Source organism: Anastrepha ludens, chromosome 5 (genome assembly GCF_028408465.1).
Source record: "Anastrepha ludens isolate Willacy chromosome 5, idAnaLude1.1, whole genome shotgun sequence".
Lineage (NCBI taxonomy): Eukaryota > Metazoa > Arthropoda > Insecta > Diptera > Tephritidae > Anastrepha > Anastrepha ludens.
Window position 1 is genome coordinate 96,020,948 of NC_071501.1, and position 20,009 is coordinate 96,040,956.

Here is a 20,009-nt window from a genome sequence, read left to right on the forward strand (position 1 = left end):
GGGAGCTTTTACCTATTCATAGTCTGCCATATACCTGTAAGAGTGTAGCCACTGTTATGGCATCATTTTTAATTTTTATTTAAGTCTTAGACAATTTAGAAACAAATTAATTTTTCCAGATTAAATGTATCTGTAACTGGGAAATTAGGACCGTCCATGTAAAAATGATTCAGTAACTTGCCAGTAACTTAATTTCCGGGAATTTGCTCTCAAAGAGAGAAATATAAAAAAAGTGCATCAACGCAAAACCAGTAACAACTTGCAAGATTTATGAACAGCTGATTAAATTGTTGGCGGGAAAGACCACAAAAAAAAAAAAAAATTAGTTGAGCTACCTCGTATTAAATTAAAAAAGAAAGAAAATAAAATGCAAAATAACGAGCTTAACACCACATGATTTTATTTTGCCCACATTAATTTAGTCCACATCATCATCGCTGTCAGATGAAGAAGATTCCCTTAGCAATTGTACTCGTATGTATGTATTGTCGTGCAATCACAGCTTTCTTCATATTTTCCTTGCTTCCGTCAATGCACGTATACACTTTATATAATATATATACGGGGTGGGCCAAATAAGACCTACTAATGACTAAAGACAACTGCCTAGCAGTATTCCCAGTTGCTCCCTCTTGTTGAAACCACAAATTAGGATAGTGCTCCGCCATTGGCCGCAAAAAGTTTTCAATCAATGTTCTGTAAGAAGCTCCCAAAATCGATTCTGGCGGATTCATCCTCATTTTCGAAGAAATATGGACCGATTACTCTAGTGGCCATAACACCGCACCAAACAGTACATTTAGATGGGGGGGCAACTGATGTTGGTGTGTTGCCCTTGGATTTTCAGAGCCCCACAATCTACAGTTTTGTTTGTTGACATAACCATTTAAATGGAAATGCGCTTCATCCGACATCAAAACATTATTTAAAAAATCAATTTGTGTGGCTAATTGTGTAAGAATAGAAAATAAGAAATTTAAAAATAATAATAATAAATTTCCAACAATTCAATTATAATCTACAAAAAGAGAAAAATAAATATGTCAAAAAATAAAAAAGTTATTTGTGCTTAACATTAGTAGGTCTTATTTGGCCAACCCTGAATATACTGCCAAAAGATACCTTCAATTCTTTCGATTTGTATTTCGGAAACTGCGGCAATGGTGACGGGAGGCTGTGGTTCAGAAGCACATAGGTATGTACGTCCATATCATTGGCCAATTCATATTTAATATATGACTCCAAATAAACTTTAAAAACTTTAGCTAAAATATATTTGCTTACATTTTCCATTTTAATTACCTTTTTTTCAATTTAAGTAAGTTTGAATTCGCGTTTATTTTTACTTTGCGATCAGCTGTGTTTCTCACTTGCAAATTCTGACAAGTAAAGATTTATCCAGTGAAAACTTGCAACTTCCCCTCAAAATGAAATGTCATTTTGCTTTCTCACTTTCCCCTACTTTGCAAGTTTTTAGGATACATGAAGACAAAACTTGATAATTAAGAATTTTAAAAATTTAGACTTGAAAGCAAGTAAGCCAAAAGTTAAAGAATTTGCGAAGGTATGCAGTTCTCTTAAATTTCTATAAACTGGAGCATTGAAAACATAACTACTTCCAACTGGTTTCAAGAAAAGAGGTTAATTTTTCCGAATAAAGCTTTGAGGGATGTGAAATGTAGGCATTCTAGAAAAAAGTGGCAATCAATTATCCCCTAAATCATGGGAGGAGGAGAGTAGTTCTTCTGTAGTTGAAGGCTTTGAAGTTGATTAACTTTCGTCTGGCACTCTACGATGGGATTAATAAAATAATAGATAAGTTGCTGGCAAAAGTTTTTTTTTTATTTTGTTAAACAAAAAATTTGAGTTTCTTATTTATTTAAATACTTTTAGCAGTGAATACAAGAAATTTAACTGGAAAAAATATTTTTTAGACCCAGTTAAGTTGTTGGGTTGTAGAGTTAAGCAGATGCAGCACCAACTCACTTTTGAGATGTGAGCTACGCTCAGAGTCTGGTTGATTTAAATAGACACCTTTCTTTTTTAAACTGTACTAAGACTATAGAAAAAAATAATTGCAATGTTGTGATTAACCAGTTGCTGGTAATCATAACTACCCGCTTATGTGACAAAATGTAAAGGACATTTTTTTGCATTTCAAGCAAATTTCGAATGAGGGAAAGATTCAAAAGTGTTGCATTTTAATTTTCAGTGTTTAACTTATTTAACTACGCCGCTTATAAACACTTATTTATTTCTACATACATACTCACATATACATACATATATAGATATAGATATATATGTGTTTATTAATATTTTAAAGCAATGCTTGTGTGAATGTAAGAGACTTGAATACTTATTTAAATGCGTATCAGCAATTCATCACCGCAGTTCTTCCAAATCGTAAAAAAAATGTATAAGATGTGCTGAACATAACAAAAAATTCTATAAAAATGTGAACAAAATTAAGAAATAAAATTAAATTAAAATCATGCTTGGTAAAAATCAAGTGTAAGTGGATAAATTCTTATAATTAGACAAGATAAAATAATAGCTAAGATAGTTGAGGTAAAATTGCGAGCAAGTTGATGACAAGTGAGGTTAAAATGCTAAGTAGTAAATTGAAAAAAAAAAAAAACAATTAAAAAAGTATTTAAAAAAACCAAATAAATGCCTTTTACATAACTACATACACTACCCACAGTTTATACTAACATACAAGTACATATACATATAATTTAGTGGTGAATATAAAATATCAGACATTTTATTTTTAATACTACAATGCTGACATAACTGTTTATTGTGTTGAAGAGTTGAATAGTTAAATTTACAATTTCATTAAATTGTAAAGAACAAAAACAAAAAAAAAATATTTTTAGTTTTTAGTTTGTTTGTATGTACTTCGGTATATACGAGTGCTTCATATTTTTAAATGCCTAGTTAAGCTATGTTTATATACATATGTACATACACATTTATCATTCACGGAGAATATCTTTGCACATTCGACAAAACAACTCAAGTCGGCTTACCACTTTCTACCTGTTAGGCAATAAATTACCGGATTCTAATGCGATATCTAAATTATTAAACACTCTTAACCATGGCTTAGTTATCTTTTTTTCCTTGTTCACTCCTCTCGGGCGCATAGGGCCTCGACAATACTTAGTCTTGCGTTGGTTTCGTTAATCTGTTTTTGATTTCTGACAGGGTAGGTGATTAGCCTGCCGCTTAGTTATCTATTTGGGTAAAATTTTAATGAAATTACTAAATTTTTCTGTGAAATTTCATGATTTATTGATACGAAATTAAAATTTTCTAAATTCAGATAAGTTGTTTTGTCGAAAGTAGTGTCAAAGATGTGTAAATTAATTAGTAATAATAGGCTGGCAAATCATTTTTAAATTTAATAAAATAGTTTTGTTCAAGTGAACAAATGATTTTAATTTTCTGGGCCTGAATATTAAAATTTAAAAAAAAATATTGTAACTACCAATTTGTTTAATTTAAAATTAAAAGTTTTTTACTCAACACATTGCCACCCGCTAATGTATTGCTGAAATTTATTATATGACCGGTGATTTTGAACTAAATTATTTTGGGAGGCGTGTAATAAAAATAATATTCATAAAAATATTATGAAAGTCCTCCGCAAGCCTGTGTTCCTAATCCATAACGAAAGTATACAACTTTAAAACAAAATTAATAATTTCTATGATTATTTAAACTCTTGAATGTATGTATGCACGCACCAATCACTCCGACATAAAAACCGAATTGAAAACTTACTTAGAAACCCAATGGATAACGTTCAATAGCAGTACAAATGCCGTTAGAACGAGAATAATCAATGAATTGTTTATTGTTATTGTTATTGAATCATCCTTACCACTAAAAAGAGAAATATCGGTTCCAGTCGCCAACAAATGTCTAATGAAAACGAGAAATCTCGTTCTCGGGCGTCAATGTGTTAAGAGTGCTTATCTACCTCTGGGTGATTAATTTTGCGCCACCTTGTAGTTTTACGTTTTTTGATTTTAACACAATTTTTATTTAACATTAAATTAATAATTTCGTTCTTATAATTTTACTCTTCAAGTTCTTCAGTTCTATTGTATTTATTAGCTAATTTTCTTACTAAACAAAGACGTGGCCCTCTTACTACGAAAGGTAGGGAGAAATAGGTTTAAAGGGACAGATACCTTAAGGGGGTAGTATGGTTAATTCGGTGTAAAACAAGCATATTTTTCGAAATTTTTTTTGTCGACACAGTTGATTTATTCAAAATTTTTAAATTACTTCATTATAAAGTCATATTTAAAGAATATTGTGTGAAATTTTCATTGATTTTTATGAAGAAATGAGTTGGTGGCAGCGAATCTTCGCGGACGTCTCATAAAAAAGTTTGTCCCTCAGAACTCATTACTGGATCAACTAAAATCAAAAAACCAAATTGATTTCATCAGCTAATAAAGTTTCGCAGGTAACAACGTCGATTTTTTTTTTTTTTTAATTTTTTAAAGCGCTTTGAAGTCAAAACACCGATTTTTCATAAAAAAAACTTGAAAACTTTGTTGTTTTAAAATATGACAAAATTTAAAAAAAAAAAAACTCGACGTCATTACCTCGTGAATAAAGTAAAGAAACAAAAAAACCAAATTTGAAAAGAATCGGTGCAGTAGATATGAATCTACAGTGGACACCGACCGTAAAAAAGGCAAGTGTGAGAAAAACGCGTTTAAAGATTTTCGGTAGCGTGAAATCCGGTTGGAGAGGTAGATACTTAATCCTTTGTGTCTTTGTCAATTTTACTCTAATGCACTTCAAACTTTCACACAATAATCTTAAGATGTTATAGAATAATTAAAAAAAAAAAAAAAAAAAAAAAATGAAAAAAAAAAATACCATACTACCCCCTTAAAACGGCCACATTTTCTCTGATTTTCATTAAAATTATTTAAAATGAAAAAGTAAATATTTTTTTTTTTCAAAATTGGCATACAGTTTATTTATACATTAAAATAATATAAAAATTGTTTTTTTATTTTAATCATTTAAAATGGCGGATGTACACCAGAGAACTGCACCGGTTGAGTGTAAAATATTCATACGCTTCGCTTGAACCAAAAAACAGGCCTTTGCGTTCAAACGATCGAACTTGTTCAAATAAGTTATTGTCATTGTTTATTTCAACTGAATCAAATTATGTGCTGCGTTTTAGCTCTCCGATGTTATCATCAATCGTCTTCATAGCAGCCGTTTCGGGTATTTGCTCGTTCGGTTGTACATTCATTTTTTTGAGCAAGAATAAAAGGGCTATAGAGCCAAATGAGCCGGTTTGAACACGTATGATCCCGCATGAGTTTTTGCATGTAACGATAGCAAAGTAAAAGCAAAATTTTAAAGCAAAAACACTATATTTTCAAATTTGTTTTTTTTTCTTAAAACTTATAATAATCGTTTGACATTATTTTACAACGGCTGAAACCAACTAATCCTTTCAAATACGAAACGCAATTTACAGCGTACATTGTACGCCAACGCTCGTTTGCTCGAACATGTGCTATTTACAATAATGACAATTACTTCTTTGAACAAGTTTGATCGTTTGAACGCAAAGGTCGATGCTAATTTCATTCAATGCTGCTTTTTGTTCAATGATTAGATTTGAGCCGAAGGCATTAGATCATACGTGTTGACTGAGCTGAACTACGCGTTCGCCTGCATGAGCTGACTGCACTTGACCAAATATTTTGGTTCAATTGACTGAATGTGAGCAAGAAATTTAGCGCATGAACAACTCAAGAAAACAGTGAGGCATGCAGGTCTCTGATGTACACTCAATTTTTCCAGGAAGGTCGCAGCGGGGCTTCTCAATCAGCGGGCATTGTTGCATCGGCCAAAAAGCCAAAATTCTTTTTGTTTATTAATGCCATAATTTCTATATTATATGAATTAAAAACAAATGAAAAAGAATTCGCGGAATAAAATGCTTAAAAAAAATGAGTTTTGGGGCGAATTTTCATACTATTTTTGCTACGAAAAAATTATTTTTTCGAAAAATTTTCGAAAACTTTAAATTCATATAGAAAATAATATCATAAAAAAGATGTGGGCAAATTTTAGGGAGATCAGTCAATAACTTTTCGAGTTATTGTGTACGGCAATTCGAAAAATATAGTTTTGAGAAAAAAACGCTTCTAAAGTCGACAACATAACTATACCTCTCCCAGCGCTCGAACGCAAAGAATAGAGTCGTCGCGGTTGACGATCTATAATAAAAGAAATTCTTAAATTTACGTTCTAAAAATTTGTTGACATATTATTAAAGGATTATATTAACATTTTATGTAAAAAAAATTTTTTTTTCGCAATTTTACAGGTATCTGTCTCCTTAACATTTTCTGAATATTCCAATTTATTTACTGCGTTATAAATCGAGAAAAAAAATGAAGCGGCAAAAAATGTTCGCTGATATTTTGCGAAGTCGGCTCTCATCCTTTGATTCCAACTGATTTTCAGCAACCAATTTTTTGTGGTCCTATAAACATACATATACTTATATGTAAAATAATTTAAGTCTTTAAAATTTATTATATTTACCATTTATGCAAGTTCTCTTATGGTAGTTCTCAACGAAGTCTTTACTCTCTTTCGAATGCTGAAAGAACGTTCCACTGTGACCGTAGTGCAGAGCTTTGCAAGCAAAACGTCAAGCGAAATTCAGCTTTTTCATAGACACAAAGTATACCTACATTTTCTTCTGTTAGATTTCGTTCTCTACATTCTCCGAATTATTAAAAAAAAAAAAACCGGCATCACAAAAAAAGATTCGGATGCAACGTAGCCAATTAATTGATGATTCTTTTGCTCCCGAAATCCTGCCACTTATTTGTTGTTTATTTCTACAACTCATTTTAAGTATAAAGTGACTGGGTCATGATGTTTTATAAAGCTTAAAAAGCTATTATTAAAAAATTAAAACTTCAAAATTATTCTTCAGTGGAAATGCAAGAATTTTAATATCAAAAAATCACTATTTTGAAACAGGAACTTTACTGAGAAATTTATTACTGGTTTCTAGTAAAAAAAGAATAACTACAATAAATAAATACAAAGGAATAAAAAATAATTTTTTTTGTATCATCGTTTTTCTTTTGTTTTTTGCTCTCTCTTATAAGTGAAATAATTATTTATAATTTTAACTCTTTTCAGTAAATAAATAAATATGTTTTTACAAACAAAAACATCATTAGAAGGCAAATATATTCGGCAAAATAAAATTTGATTTTGATTGCTCTGCGTTTACTTTTCTATTTTAATATTTATTTATTTTTCCTACTTTTGACTTCAATATTTGCTTAGAAATAAATAGTTTTGTGAAAATTTGTCTTTGCTATAAATATTGCTAATGATAACTTTCGTCACGACTGACAATGATTATTTTAGAGTAAAAAAAAGTAAAAACAAAAAGTCATTACTCTCCACAAAAAACAAGAAAAAAAAAAAAAATAAATAAAAAGAATATAAAAAATTAGGCCCATACATTTGACAAAAACAATTTATTTTTGAATATTTTGTGTTTTTATTTTAATATGCATTTTTTCATAAGAAATGTTTTTCCTATTCTCCTGCGTATAAATAAAATTTTCTTGTTAAATGAAAATTATTATTAACTTTTGTCATGAATGGCATTGAAAAATGTGTTATTGTGTTAATATTTGATTTAATATTAAAAAATTAATTACTGTTTTTGATAAAAACAAAATAAATAAATGAAATGGAGTAAAAAGTTATTTATGGAAAAAAGGGGTCGACAGTTTTTTGAACATATTGAAAATTGAGAAATTTATTATTTATTTATTTTAGAGTAAGACAGAAAAATTAAAAAATTAATCACTGTTCTTAATAGAAACAAAATAAATAAATGAAACGGAATAAAAAGTTATTTATTGAAAAAAAATGGGGTCGATATTTTGTTTTTAAATATTGAAAATTGAAAAATTTATTATTTATTTATTTCAGAGTAAGGCAGGGAAAATAAGATTAAAACCAAATAAAAATTTATTCTTCTGTTCTGTTCTTTAAAAAAAGAAAGAAAACAAATTATTAGACGAAATTGACAAAAAACAAATTTGTTTTTAAATATCTTCCATTTATTTTTGTATTTATTTGACAAAAATTTTATTTAAATATTTCGTGTTTATTTTTGTATTTTAATATTGATTCTTCTTAATTAGCGCGATAACCACTTACTCGACTTTGGCCGAGTTTAGAAAAGCGCGCCAGTCTTTTCTTTCTCGTGCTAACCGGCGCCAGTTGGACACACCGAGTGAAACCAATTCCTTCTCCACCTGAACTTTCCAAAGCAGAGGAGGCATTCCTTTCCTCTTTAATATGCATTCTGCCACACCTAATTTCATTATTTCATTATTTGCTTAAACATAAAAAAATGGTTTCTTATGCCTTTAAGTCTTTTTTCAAATATATGGGCCAAATGATTTTTTTTCTTTATCGTTAAATGACTTATTAACTTTTCTCATGAATGGCATAGAAAAATTTATTATTGTTTTAGAGTAAAACAGAAAAAATAAAATTCAAACTAAATAAAAATATAAATAAATAATATAATAAATAAGGCCCATATGCATATTTGACAAAAATTTTATTTTAATATTTTGTGAGCATTTTTGTATTTTAATATTTATTGTAAGGCCCGTATATTTGACAACATTTTTTTTTGTAATATTTTGTGAGCATTTTTGTATTTTAATATTTATTTTGACCTTATTCGGTTGCTTTTTTTTAATTGTATTGATTGTGATTTAGCCTAAAATATTTTTTTTAATTTTTGCGTAAAAATTAAAATTATGCTTATACATACATATGTATTTCTCACTAATCATATTAAAAAGTAATTCATTACTGTTTAAAATAATTAAATAAAACCGAATAAAAAGTTATTCCATGCAAAAAAACAAAAAAAAAAAAATGGAAGCTCCATATTTTTGGTGAAAAAATGTTGTGTCTGTTTTTCTTTTTTGTTTAGTGCTTTTTGTGTGCATTTAGTTTTGTATTTTAATATTCCCTTTGCCGCACATGATTTGATTCTTTGCTTGAAACAAAAAAAAAGAAAAAAATTTTATGACCACATCTAAAAATGTTTCGTTTCTTTTATTTTGTGCGTCACATGAAAATTGTGTATATATTTGTCACTAACGGTAACTTTAAAGATGAGTGTAAAAAAGTCAAAAGCTTTAATTAATTTAATTAACAGTTAATTCGATGTCTTTGTCGGTAGGCTGTAATGTTAAATAGTTAATTTGTAATCTAAATAAATATGTATGTATCTATGAAATGAGATGTTGAAGTGCGTAGTTATGAATAAGCAAATACCTACATACACATACATGCATATTTAATAAAAATAGCATAACGAAAAAAAGGTGAAAATAAAAATAAAACATTTATTTAGTATTCAGTATCACATTCACGTGGAGTTTAGTACTTAAGAGTAAATGTCGCCTAATTGTGTATTTTGCTATATTAAATTAGAAAAACAAAAAAAATAATAATAATAAAAAAATATAAAAAAACCTAGTTCTAGTACGAATAAAGCCATTGAATAGTGCATATTTTTTGTTTCTTTTTTTTTTACTAGAATATCTGGTACATAAAAACACTTTAGCCAGCATTTGAATCTTCACTAATACGACTCACAACAGCTATAGAAGCTTTTCAAGTATTAACACAACACACTCACATATACACTTGATCCCACATTTACAGCCACTCTCTCACTCGCGCCATACACGCAGCAGCCTCACTCACACACACACACACACACATCTATGCATAAACATACCTACTTGTACTTACGCACAGGGAGCGGCGGCAGCCGCTAATAAATAAAAACGCATTTTCTTACCAATCTCTTTTGCATTTTCAATCTTTTTATATAAACTAAGTTTTTAATGATAATAATAATGAACAAACAACACTGTACTTAATAAAAATATTAAATCAAATAATACATAATACGAAATAAATAAAATGTAAATTTAAAATGTAATCCTGCCAAGAAACAATTGACCTGCTTGAAGAAAAAAAAACCCGCTTTTTGCTAAATATAAAAAATATAAATAAATTAAAATAAAGTAAAAAAGTGTAAAATATTATTACTTCGACACGATTTTGAGGAAAAGCTGAATTTCAGTAAAAGTGCGAGCGTGTAATACTAAATAAAAATAAAAAAAAATCAAATAAAATAAAAAATTATTAAAAAATTTTAAAAACCAAAACAAACAATAGTTTAGACGCATCTTACACACACACACACAATGACAAAAAAGAGATAAATGAAAAATAACTATGGCAGAGCAAAGCTAAAGAACAGAGAAGACTTTTTTTGCATATTTGATAAACCTTATTATACATATGTATATACACTAAATAACATAGTATATACATATCTGAATACATAAATATTATTTTAGAAAATAAAATACAATTATACATATGTATGTGTAAAGACCAATGATTGAGACCAAATGCAAGTTTCAGAAGCAACATAAAACAACCAGATTTTTCCAATTACTCAAGCGCCATTTAAAGAAAAACAAAAATATTTTCTATGCAAAGATTACATATTTTCGCAAACCAAAAAAGCAACAAAAAAAAAACCAAAAATAATAATAATAATAAAAAATTTTTTTTCAGCAACATTGGTTGAAATAAAATAATTGAAAGCAAAACTCACTTTGTCCACAGCTACTCATATTACCAAAAAAAAAAAACAAATATCTAAAACTTTAACCTTTATTAGACACCCGCAAGATAGTGCAACCCATTGCATGAATTGGAATAAAATAAACGTAAAGTCAAACATTTTCTACCACGAGCATGAAAAATTTTAGAAACACTTGAGAAGATAAGAAATGGGAAAAGTAAAATGGCAGCAAAATGAAGATTTTTTTTAACTTGAAAAAAATATAACTAACCGCGAAGCGTCACCACTCTCACTCACATTAAGCTACGAGTAGTCGACATGCCATACATAAATTTATATACATTTTTGCCAGTACACTATTAATAAAAATAAAAAGAAAAAGAGAAAGAAAAGAAAAAAAGACATACAAAAATATTAATAAATTCCATCCATATTTGCTTGAATGGGATAAGCTTCAGAGAATTTAAATTTCATTTATCTGTTTGCTAATCTATTTGGGTCCGTTTTCTTAACTATTCACTGCGAAATTTAAAATTTTTTTTTTTATTTTTTTTAAATTTTCAAAAAAATTACTCGTGCATAGCTTGCAAGGTACATTCATTATAGGTGGTGGCAGTAGACCAACAACAATGTTCTGTACGTATGATTGCCAAAGCAAAGTATTGGGAAAGTAGAAAACAAATAATGAATTCGCCTTGTTTTATTCTGAGCTGACAGCCACATGGACACGGCGAAAGAAAAAAAAAATCAGCTGATTTACCGATACCACCTTTAATAGATTCGCCTTGGCTGCTGGTTTGAAAAATTTATGTTCGACTGATTGCTGAGGTAGTGAACAGAGGCAAGGGCACCTACTTTAAAGTGAGCAATAATTTATCGTCTACTCTATTTGTAAGATTAGAAAATGTCACTTATTCAAATAAATGTTCAATACACATTTGAAATGACTCAAAAAAAAAAAAAAAAATTGTATGGGTATTTGTTTTAATTTTAACCGCTTTATCTGGTTTTCGAAACTTTGTTTGTAAATGTCAAAAACTCAATTTTATAGAAGCATAAAAACAAGGCGAATCCATTGAAGATGGTAGCTGCAGACCAGCTGATTTGTTTTTATTTTTATTTCGCCGTGCACATTTGGACATTAGCACAAACTTAAATTACGATGATATCGATCTTGATCGTTGTTCAGCAACACTTTGCAGAAATATTCCAACCTTTGAATTGTCGGCGCATTCGAACAATTATTTGTTGTTCTTAAAGTCTGACCATTTTGATAATAAGTTTCAATAATTTGAACGCGTTGTACTTTCCGGTAAATACCCATAGTTAAAATTGTACATCTGTCTACTTGACAAATGTCAAAGGTGACATAAAAAAGGTACAGTCTAGGATGAGTGCCTATCATTCGACACACTTAGGCCTAAATGGTCCCATTGTGATACCACTGGAGCTCGTCCTTTACATTCCTGCGTCTTCTATGAACCAATCTGTGGTTTTAATGAATTTTGTTAATTTCGACAACCTTATTTGAGACACCTCTTCAATGCTGTCAAGCAAGACGAATCCGAGCGTGGAAAGCCTTTTTCTGTATAGAGCAATTCGTGTAGACAGGATGTGTTCCACGCCTTCCTCTTCTTCAATATCTTGACAGCTTCGACAAAAATCATTATGTGTTACCCCCTAGTATACTTACATGCTTTCCAATTAAACAATGCCCTTTTAGTACCCCTACCGTATTTCTTATATCCTGCCTCCTAACATTCAGTAGCGATTTTGTGCGGCCGTGGTACCATTTTGGCCAAGTTTGCTGCTTATTTGGGAAAAGGTGATTGGCTCCAACTGACATTAGCAGTATTGATATAGTGTCTATTTATTAATAATTATGTAGCTAATTAACGTAGCTAAGGGACTTAGTATTAGTACATTATCTAGGTAAATATTTCGTGTTGTATCTTCCATATTTCTATGGCCTGGCACCCAGATCAGGTATATTTTAAAATATTGCTATAATTCTCATAATGATTTGTGGCATTCAACTACAATTTTTGACGAATGTTTTACTGACTCTAACAATTTCAGTAAGGAATTATTCTCTACTGACATGTAGGCGTCACTTTTGAAAGACCATTTAACACGCGCATGAGCTTTTATTTAGCTCTTGAATCGTCTTGGCCTTGGTATTGACCACACTTTTTACATGGCCTCATATGAGGAGGCCCAATAGTCTCAAATCGCGAGATCTCGGCATTCTGGCAGCTTTGTTCGTAGTAGGACCATTGCCCTGGTAGGTCCTATGATGAAGTCAATCCAAAAACCTTACTATACAATTCGTTGTGAGTGCATAGTTTTTTTTGGAATGTCATGTCGTTTTTTAGTACGCCAAAAGCGGTAGTTTAGCGTGCTAACTTAACAGTTTAGTTAAAAATGTGCCTCATCGCACAATAACACAATGCGAAAAATGCTTCTAGACAATTTTTAAAAAATATTTGCATTACTTTTATGCCTTGTTCAACTGAGTATCGCTTCATGACCAAGTTTGGCAAATCCTGTTGAGCCAGTTATCTGAAAAACGGAAAAAATATAGTATTGTCCTACAAATGTAGGAGCCTACAGTTTTAAGTTTATGCCCAAAGTCAGATAATTTCTTCCTGAGAAGTATTTTCATGGCGGAAGCGCAGTACCTGGGGGCGTTTACTATTTTATAAAAATTGTTCAATCATTTGAATGCACTTTGTCGCATACGACTTGACGAAGATAAAGCGGATGTTAAATTTTTTAGGCAGAAAAAATATTCTTTTGCTAAAAACTTTATTTCAAATATTTTTAAAATAATTTATTTCGACCGAAGTGCTCGCGCAAGCTTTAAAGGTTGAGCTCTAAATTTTTGGACAATATAAATAAATAATGTTGATAGCAATATTTATTACAATACTTATTGTTGTTTTTGTATTATACTAAATGAAATAACAAGATTCGAGCAATTGTTCAAAATGAAAAAAAAAAAATTAAAAAATTATAATATAAATAAAAATAGTTTTCCACTCTTTTAATAAATCCTACTTATTCTTCTCTTTAGCTGTATATTTTCTTTAAAATATCTCTGATCTACTGCTAACTATCCATTTGAGCTAATGTGGATGCAAATAAAAATCCTAATCGTAAAAAGGAAGCACAAATTTATTAAATACAAAACCCTAATACAAATTTTACAAAATCGCCTACCATTTAATGCATCACCAATCACTTCCCAATTTTAGAAGCTTGTATATGTATGTGTATTAAATATTGAAAAATAAAAAAATAAAACAATTATCACAAACAATTTAGAAATACAATATTTTTAAATAACCTACGCAAATTAATTAATGAACAATTCAAAATGTAAGAAAATCATAAAAGTCTCTCTCACATATACTCTCAATATTTTCGTATATTGAGCTTGTTTTTAATTTTTTTTTTTTTACAAAATTTGTCTTTAGGCTCAACTAATTGCATTGATTCATTTTTTGTACTTTGATTTAAATGCTAGATCAAATTTCACAGTCGTGAAATGTCGCCAGCAGCACGCATTTGGCTTGCCGTAAAATGTTGCTAGCAACATCATGCAACATTGATTGCAGCATCAAGCAACATTCATTCAAGAATCAAGAAACATTGATTGATGTTGCTAGCAACAAGTGTGAAATTTATGAGCATTGCCCCAGAATATATTATATATTGACACAAAAGAATATAGAGAAGATTTACTTACACCTTTTGCGAAGACGTTTCGCTTAATAATGTCATGCCTTCGGAGTATTTGAGCTCAGGCACTTCACTCGCAATCGAACTGGTGTGAAACAATGTTGCTGGCGTCATATTGCTGGCATGCTGCGCGTACTAATTTCATGGCGTGAAATGAGTACTATTTTGATACATACGAAATTTCACTGCAATGCAATTTGTATGGTTTTTGACAGCCATTCACGTGAAACGCGAACTTAGTATCATGCTGAGTGGTATTTTTTAGGAAGAAAAAACTATTTTTCACTTTAATTGCAATATGCAAATTGCATAATTAAAAAATTGAGCCATATATTTCACGAATCCGCTGTGCGCTTGAAAATATGCTACTCTTATAAAATTCAATTTTTTTTTTATTTTTAAATTGGATTTTTTGGGAATTTTTTTTTGCGATTCAGTGCAATAATAGCAGAACTAATTTATGGTATTACCAAAATTATTTACTTTCCTTTAACAGAAAAATAATTTATTGCGAATTATTCCGCTCTTGGTGATAAGAGGTAGTTTTTGTTCGCGGATTATTCCATCGAATGATGCAAAATAATTTATTAAATTTTTTGCTAAAGTTTTAGATTTATTGGAGGTTTGCACTTCGACATCCATTTTTGCTAAGTTAACAGCTAACAATTAATGGCGCAGCGAATTTAATTGAAATAAATAAATACGTAATAATTGCATTTTTTTTTTCAAAATATTTCACCTATTTACTTACTTCAAATATTTATGTAGATATCGCATTTTGTGGTTTATAAGTCCACATAAAACATAAATAAAGTCATGTTTAAATTCAAAAAAATAAAATAAATGTAAATAAAATCGAAATCAATTATTTTTGGAAATAGGCATAACTACTTTGGATTTTTTTTAGTTTTTTCTTAAATTTTTTTATTATCAATATCTGAAATATATCGAAACACATCAAAATTTGTATGACTTTTGCACCGCCATCCAACTATTGTATAATTCAGAAAAATTCTTTAAGATACAAAAATAATACATATACCTACACTTGCTACATGCAACACATTCACATTCAAAGATGCGATTTACAATATATACTTACATACATAAAAGGGGGAAAATAGTGAAAACACAAGTACATCCAAATAAACCTTTTGGAATAAAATATACATACATACATACATAATATTAAAGCAAAATAAAAAAATGAAACAAAAAAAGCAGGAAAGCATACATTTATACATATAAATATATTTAAAATAATGTAAATACTAAATTTCTGTACAGTAAAAATTTGCATATACACGCTTACGCACACCGCCAAGTCCACAAACATACTTACATATTTGTATATGGTATGCGTACGCGTGCAACATATATACATACATACATACATATGTATATGTACTATATATTATACATACTCGTACATGTATGTATGTAGGCGCTTAAATATTCATATACTACATACACACATATTAGTAAATTAATAACAAAAAATTACTGAATTTTAAATAAAAATAAATACAAAAAGAAAAAAAATATTTTCGACTTTGCCGAATCCTACGAATCCATATGCCTAACACACACATAACTAATAAAATAACATACATACTAGTACATTTATACATACACACATACATAGTTATGCTGTTTGTACTTACACGTATAAGAAAAACCAGAAGTGTGCGAGGCAAATGGTGACCAGCCATTAGCGTACATATAGTAAAAGAAATATTAAAATTAAAAATTAAATAAAAATAATAAAACAGTTGTATGCAAAAATTTACTCAGAAACATGCTAAGTAATAATAATAATCAGCAAAAACATTTCGGATCAATAAAAAGAGCAAAATTACATACATTAAAAAAAACAAAATTAGAACAAATTGAAGTATGTTTACACGAAAGAGTATAGAACGGCATACACTCAAATAAGTAATAATAACTAAAAATTAATTAAAAAAACACGTGATTCGAAAACCCCATTGTGTAAGCGAACAACAAAATAAGATAATAATGATAATGAAAAATAGTGAATAGATTATCTTAAAAAATAAAATTATTAAAAATATTAACGAAGAATTTCACAAAATTCTAATTGACTTTTATTCACATTTCATCTGTGTTTTAATGGTAATTTAAAAATTTCATTATGTTTATTTTTCATAGTACGCCTGCTTGCAGCTTAACAATATTTCATGTACTCGTATTTCTCTCTTTTATATTCTTTTAAATTATGATTCGTATCAAAAATTGCAACATATTAGTTAGTTTTCAACTCTTTTGAGGTAAAATTAAATCACTTTATTATTGTATTGTGCGATTCACCGAATCGTATGCATCAGTTTTATGATCGCTGACATTTGGACGCGCTTCATAAGTGCATATTGTCACTCCATGGTAATGCGCCTCACTGAATTCGCCACGTAGACCTGTTCGAGTAATAACATAAGTGTGTAGGAAGTATGTGCAGTGGATATATTTCTAGATGCTTACCGATATAGTAGATACGTGTTGAATCATCACCGAAATTAGAAGGAAAATGTAACGATAAATGGTGAACTGATGAGAAAGTAACCACTCTGGAAAATACAGAAGGCGGTTGTTGTGTTTTTTACAAATACATGCGCACATTGGTTTTAAGCCTCCGTTGGGCACCTGGGTCTGGTCTTTCCGACTTTGGACGTGCATTTAACATATTTCTACTTGAATTTCCAGGTAGCTACCTAAAATTTAATTTTCTATCGATTTATGGATATAACCTTTTAAAAAGGCCAGACCCGGGTGCCCAACTGAAGGTTTAAAAAAAGGTGTCCAACGGAGGTTAATCACATTAAATATACGAAAATGGCTTACTATGAAGTTGATCAAAATAGGTTTATATCACTTTTTTCGATCTTCATGGGATTGCGCATCTTCACTAGGTCGCTTAAGGTAAATTTATTAGCTAAAATTGTCAACAGCGCACTCATAAATCATAAAAACTATCATCTAACGCTTCTCTACCTCTTTACCTATGCCGTCAAAACAGTACGTTTCCTGAGCTACCGTTAGATGTCATTAAAGATGTTCACGTTCCCATGACAGTCGGTTCTACGTTATTGGAACGGCCCGGATTTATATCTGGCCCCTCGTATACGTATGGAGAAAATGTTTCCGACAACTACACGGCGTCGGACCATAGGGAGAGGTAAGGTTCAACGGTTAAAAAATTGTTAGATTACTAACAGTCATTGATGGGATGAAATTTGAGCCAATCCGGTACGTAGATCCGAAGAGAATGAGTAGATTTGCTTCTTTTAGTTTTGGTATAATATTAAGTCCGTAATTTCTCTGTTCATTGAGATGCCTTCGATTGACCAATACAAAATTTAATTTTTTTTTGTTCCCCTTTATTTTATACATCTGTCCATTGACATTAAGTACGTTGTTTAACCATTTGGCCAGGATTTATTGTACATACATCGCTTAATGACCAGTGCCAAAGCGATAAAAATTAAAATTTAAATTAGAAATTATACAATTAAATAATATTCAATATTCATATTTAATCGCACATTAATGACCGCCAGTGGACGAAGCTTCAAACCTGCCCAAAACACTGCCATTCAGACAGCGACGGGACGCCTCCTGATGGTCCCCCTATAACACCTACATGACGAGGCTCAGATGCTCCCTGTGAAAGAGCCCAACAAACTACTCAGCAAGCAGTTTCTGATAGGTTGCTACCGTAGGTTTCACCAGACACCTGCTTGAACCGAAGTCGCCTCCCAGGTATTACGCTCAATTCCGCCGACGAGATCCAGGACAAAACAGATCGACCATTACTGGATCGGATAGTGTGCAGACAGACCAAAAAACGGCATACATCGGGAGACATTTACCACCTTCTTAAGCTCCCGACCCTCGAATGCCGTTATCGAAGTCTAACCACCACCCGTAGCAGACGAAGAACTTTAGTTTCCCCGAGAGTTCGCGTAAACTTGGCACAATTACATTCAGGATACTGAAGCAGGTTAAGTTCCTACTTATCGAGAATTGACCCCGACATACTAAACATAGTATGTCCAGCATGTGAAGGCACTCTGCACGACACTAACCACCTTTTCACATGCCCTATCAAAACCACTCATCTAACACTTCTCTCCCTCTGGACCCAAACAGTCGAAACAGCAAGTTTCCTGGACCTACCGTTAGATGAGCTAGACGAAGGCGACCGGTGATCTGCATAACACTAACTGGGCTAAGTGTAATTATAATTTAATTTTACTTACTTTGGCGAATACTCAATTTCTCCTCGTACATCTCTTGACAATTCAAATTCCTGATCGGCTTTGATACGTGCATCATCGAATGTCATTTTAGGCCGATTTTTGAAGCTATTGAAAAAATCAAACTCGCAACCCTCATTCTAATATAAAACATTTAAGTTACAGATTACTTACAGCCTTACTTTGTTTGGATGTGTATTGTCATTAGCGCCCACTATAATAATGCCCTTCAGCTTGATATTGCCGGTAAATGGTATGTTGAACAACAACTCCTCATCCACATCGCTTTGCACGTACTACAATTCATTATAGTATTTATAACCGATCGGGAATTAGCCTTACACTATTATTTGACACTTGGTGGTTAATGATATGCTTACCTCTGTGTGGTCCAGCCGATTTTCATAAGCCTTAAATACTTTCTTGCCGGTACCTTCGCTTTCCTCATTCAAACATTCCAAATTGTCCAAATCGATTTTTTTAAATAGCGAATATTCGATTCCCATTTCCAAGGCATGGTCTATGTCGGTGGCTTCGTGGCCACAGTCCTGTCCATGATTATGCGAATGGCCGCGAGGCATCCTTATTTCATATGGTTTAAAACGCTTCAAAAGTTGCTAATCACTATCTCCCATAAACAAACAGTTACTTCTTCGAAGGAGTACCATTCACAATAGTGGCATTACAGCTGATTGATATCACTTTTGATAATTAACCGGATGACAAATATTGTTGTAAATAAAATTATAATTTAAATAATAAAATTAAATAAAGTAAATTGAGATCAAATAAAATAAATTGTAATAAAACAAAATGGTAGCAGCCAGTGCTTTAGTTTATAAATGGAATAATTATTTATAGTTAAAAGTTTTTTAAAAAATAAATAAAAAACATAAAATACAGTAAAATAAAGGAGAATAAAATAAACTGAAAAAGGATAGACAAAATAAGATAAAAATGTGTAAAAGAAATTCTTATGTGTAGTCTGTGTTGAGACGTCTGGAAGCTCAGGTCGTGCTCACGGGGTAGGGGTTTACCCTACCAGAATAGCTCAAGCAAGGACAACATTTCCAAAAAACGCACAAAAGAACTTTGTGAATGGCCATTTACTTGAGGAAACTAAATACCCACCTTCAGAGGCGCTAAGTCCACAAAAATGTGTTCCGTTATTTTTTTGCATATCATTTTTGAACACATCATTGAAGTCACCGGAAATAATAAATGGGATACAAATGACACCACGACACCGGACGTGA

The 20,009-nt window shown here is 30.7% G+C and overlaps 1 protein-coding gene across 1 annotated transcript; it reads right to left on the minus strand.

Annotated features, from left to right (window-relative positions):
• Window positions 1-16,551: 16,551 nt before the first annotated feature.
• LOC128864386 (PITH domain-containing protein GA19395) lies at window positions 16,552-19,403 on the minus strand. The gene is made up of 5 exons (XM_054104019.1): window positions 19,134-19,403; window positions 18,928-19,049; window positions 18,757-18,861; window positions 16,979-17,064; window positions 16,552-16,914 (listed from the first exon to the last, which is right to left on the minus strand). The coding sequence occupies exons 1-5, from the start codon at window positions 19,332-19,334 to the stop codon at window positions 16,790-16,792; spliced, it is 639 nt and encodes a 212-aa protein (XP_053959994.1). The 5' UTR covers window positions 19,335-19,403; the 3' UTR covers window positions 16,552-16,789.
• Window positions 19,404-20,009: the final 606 nt, after the last annotated feature.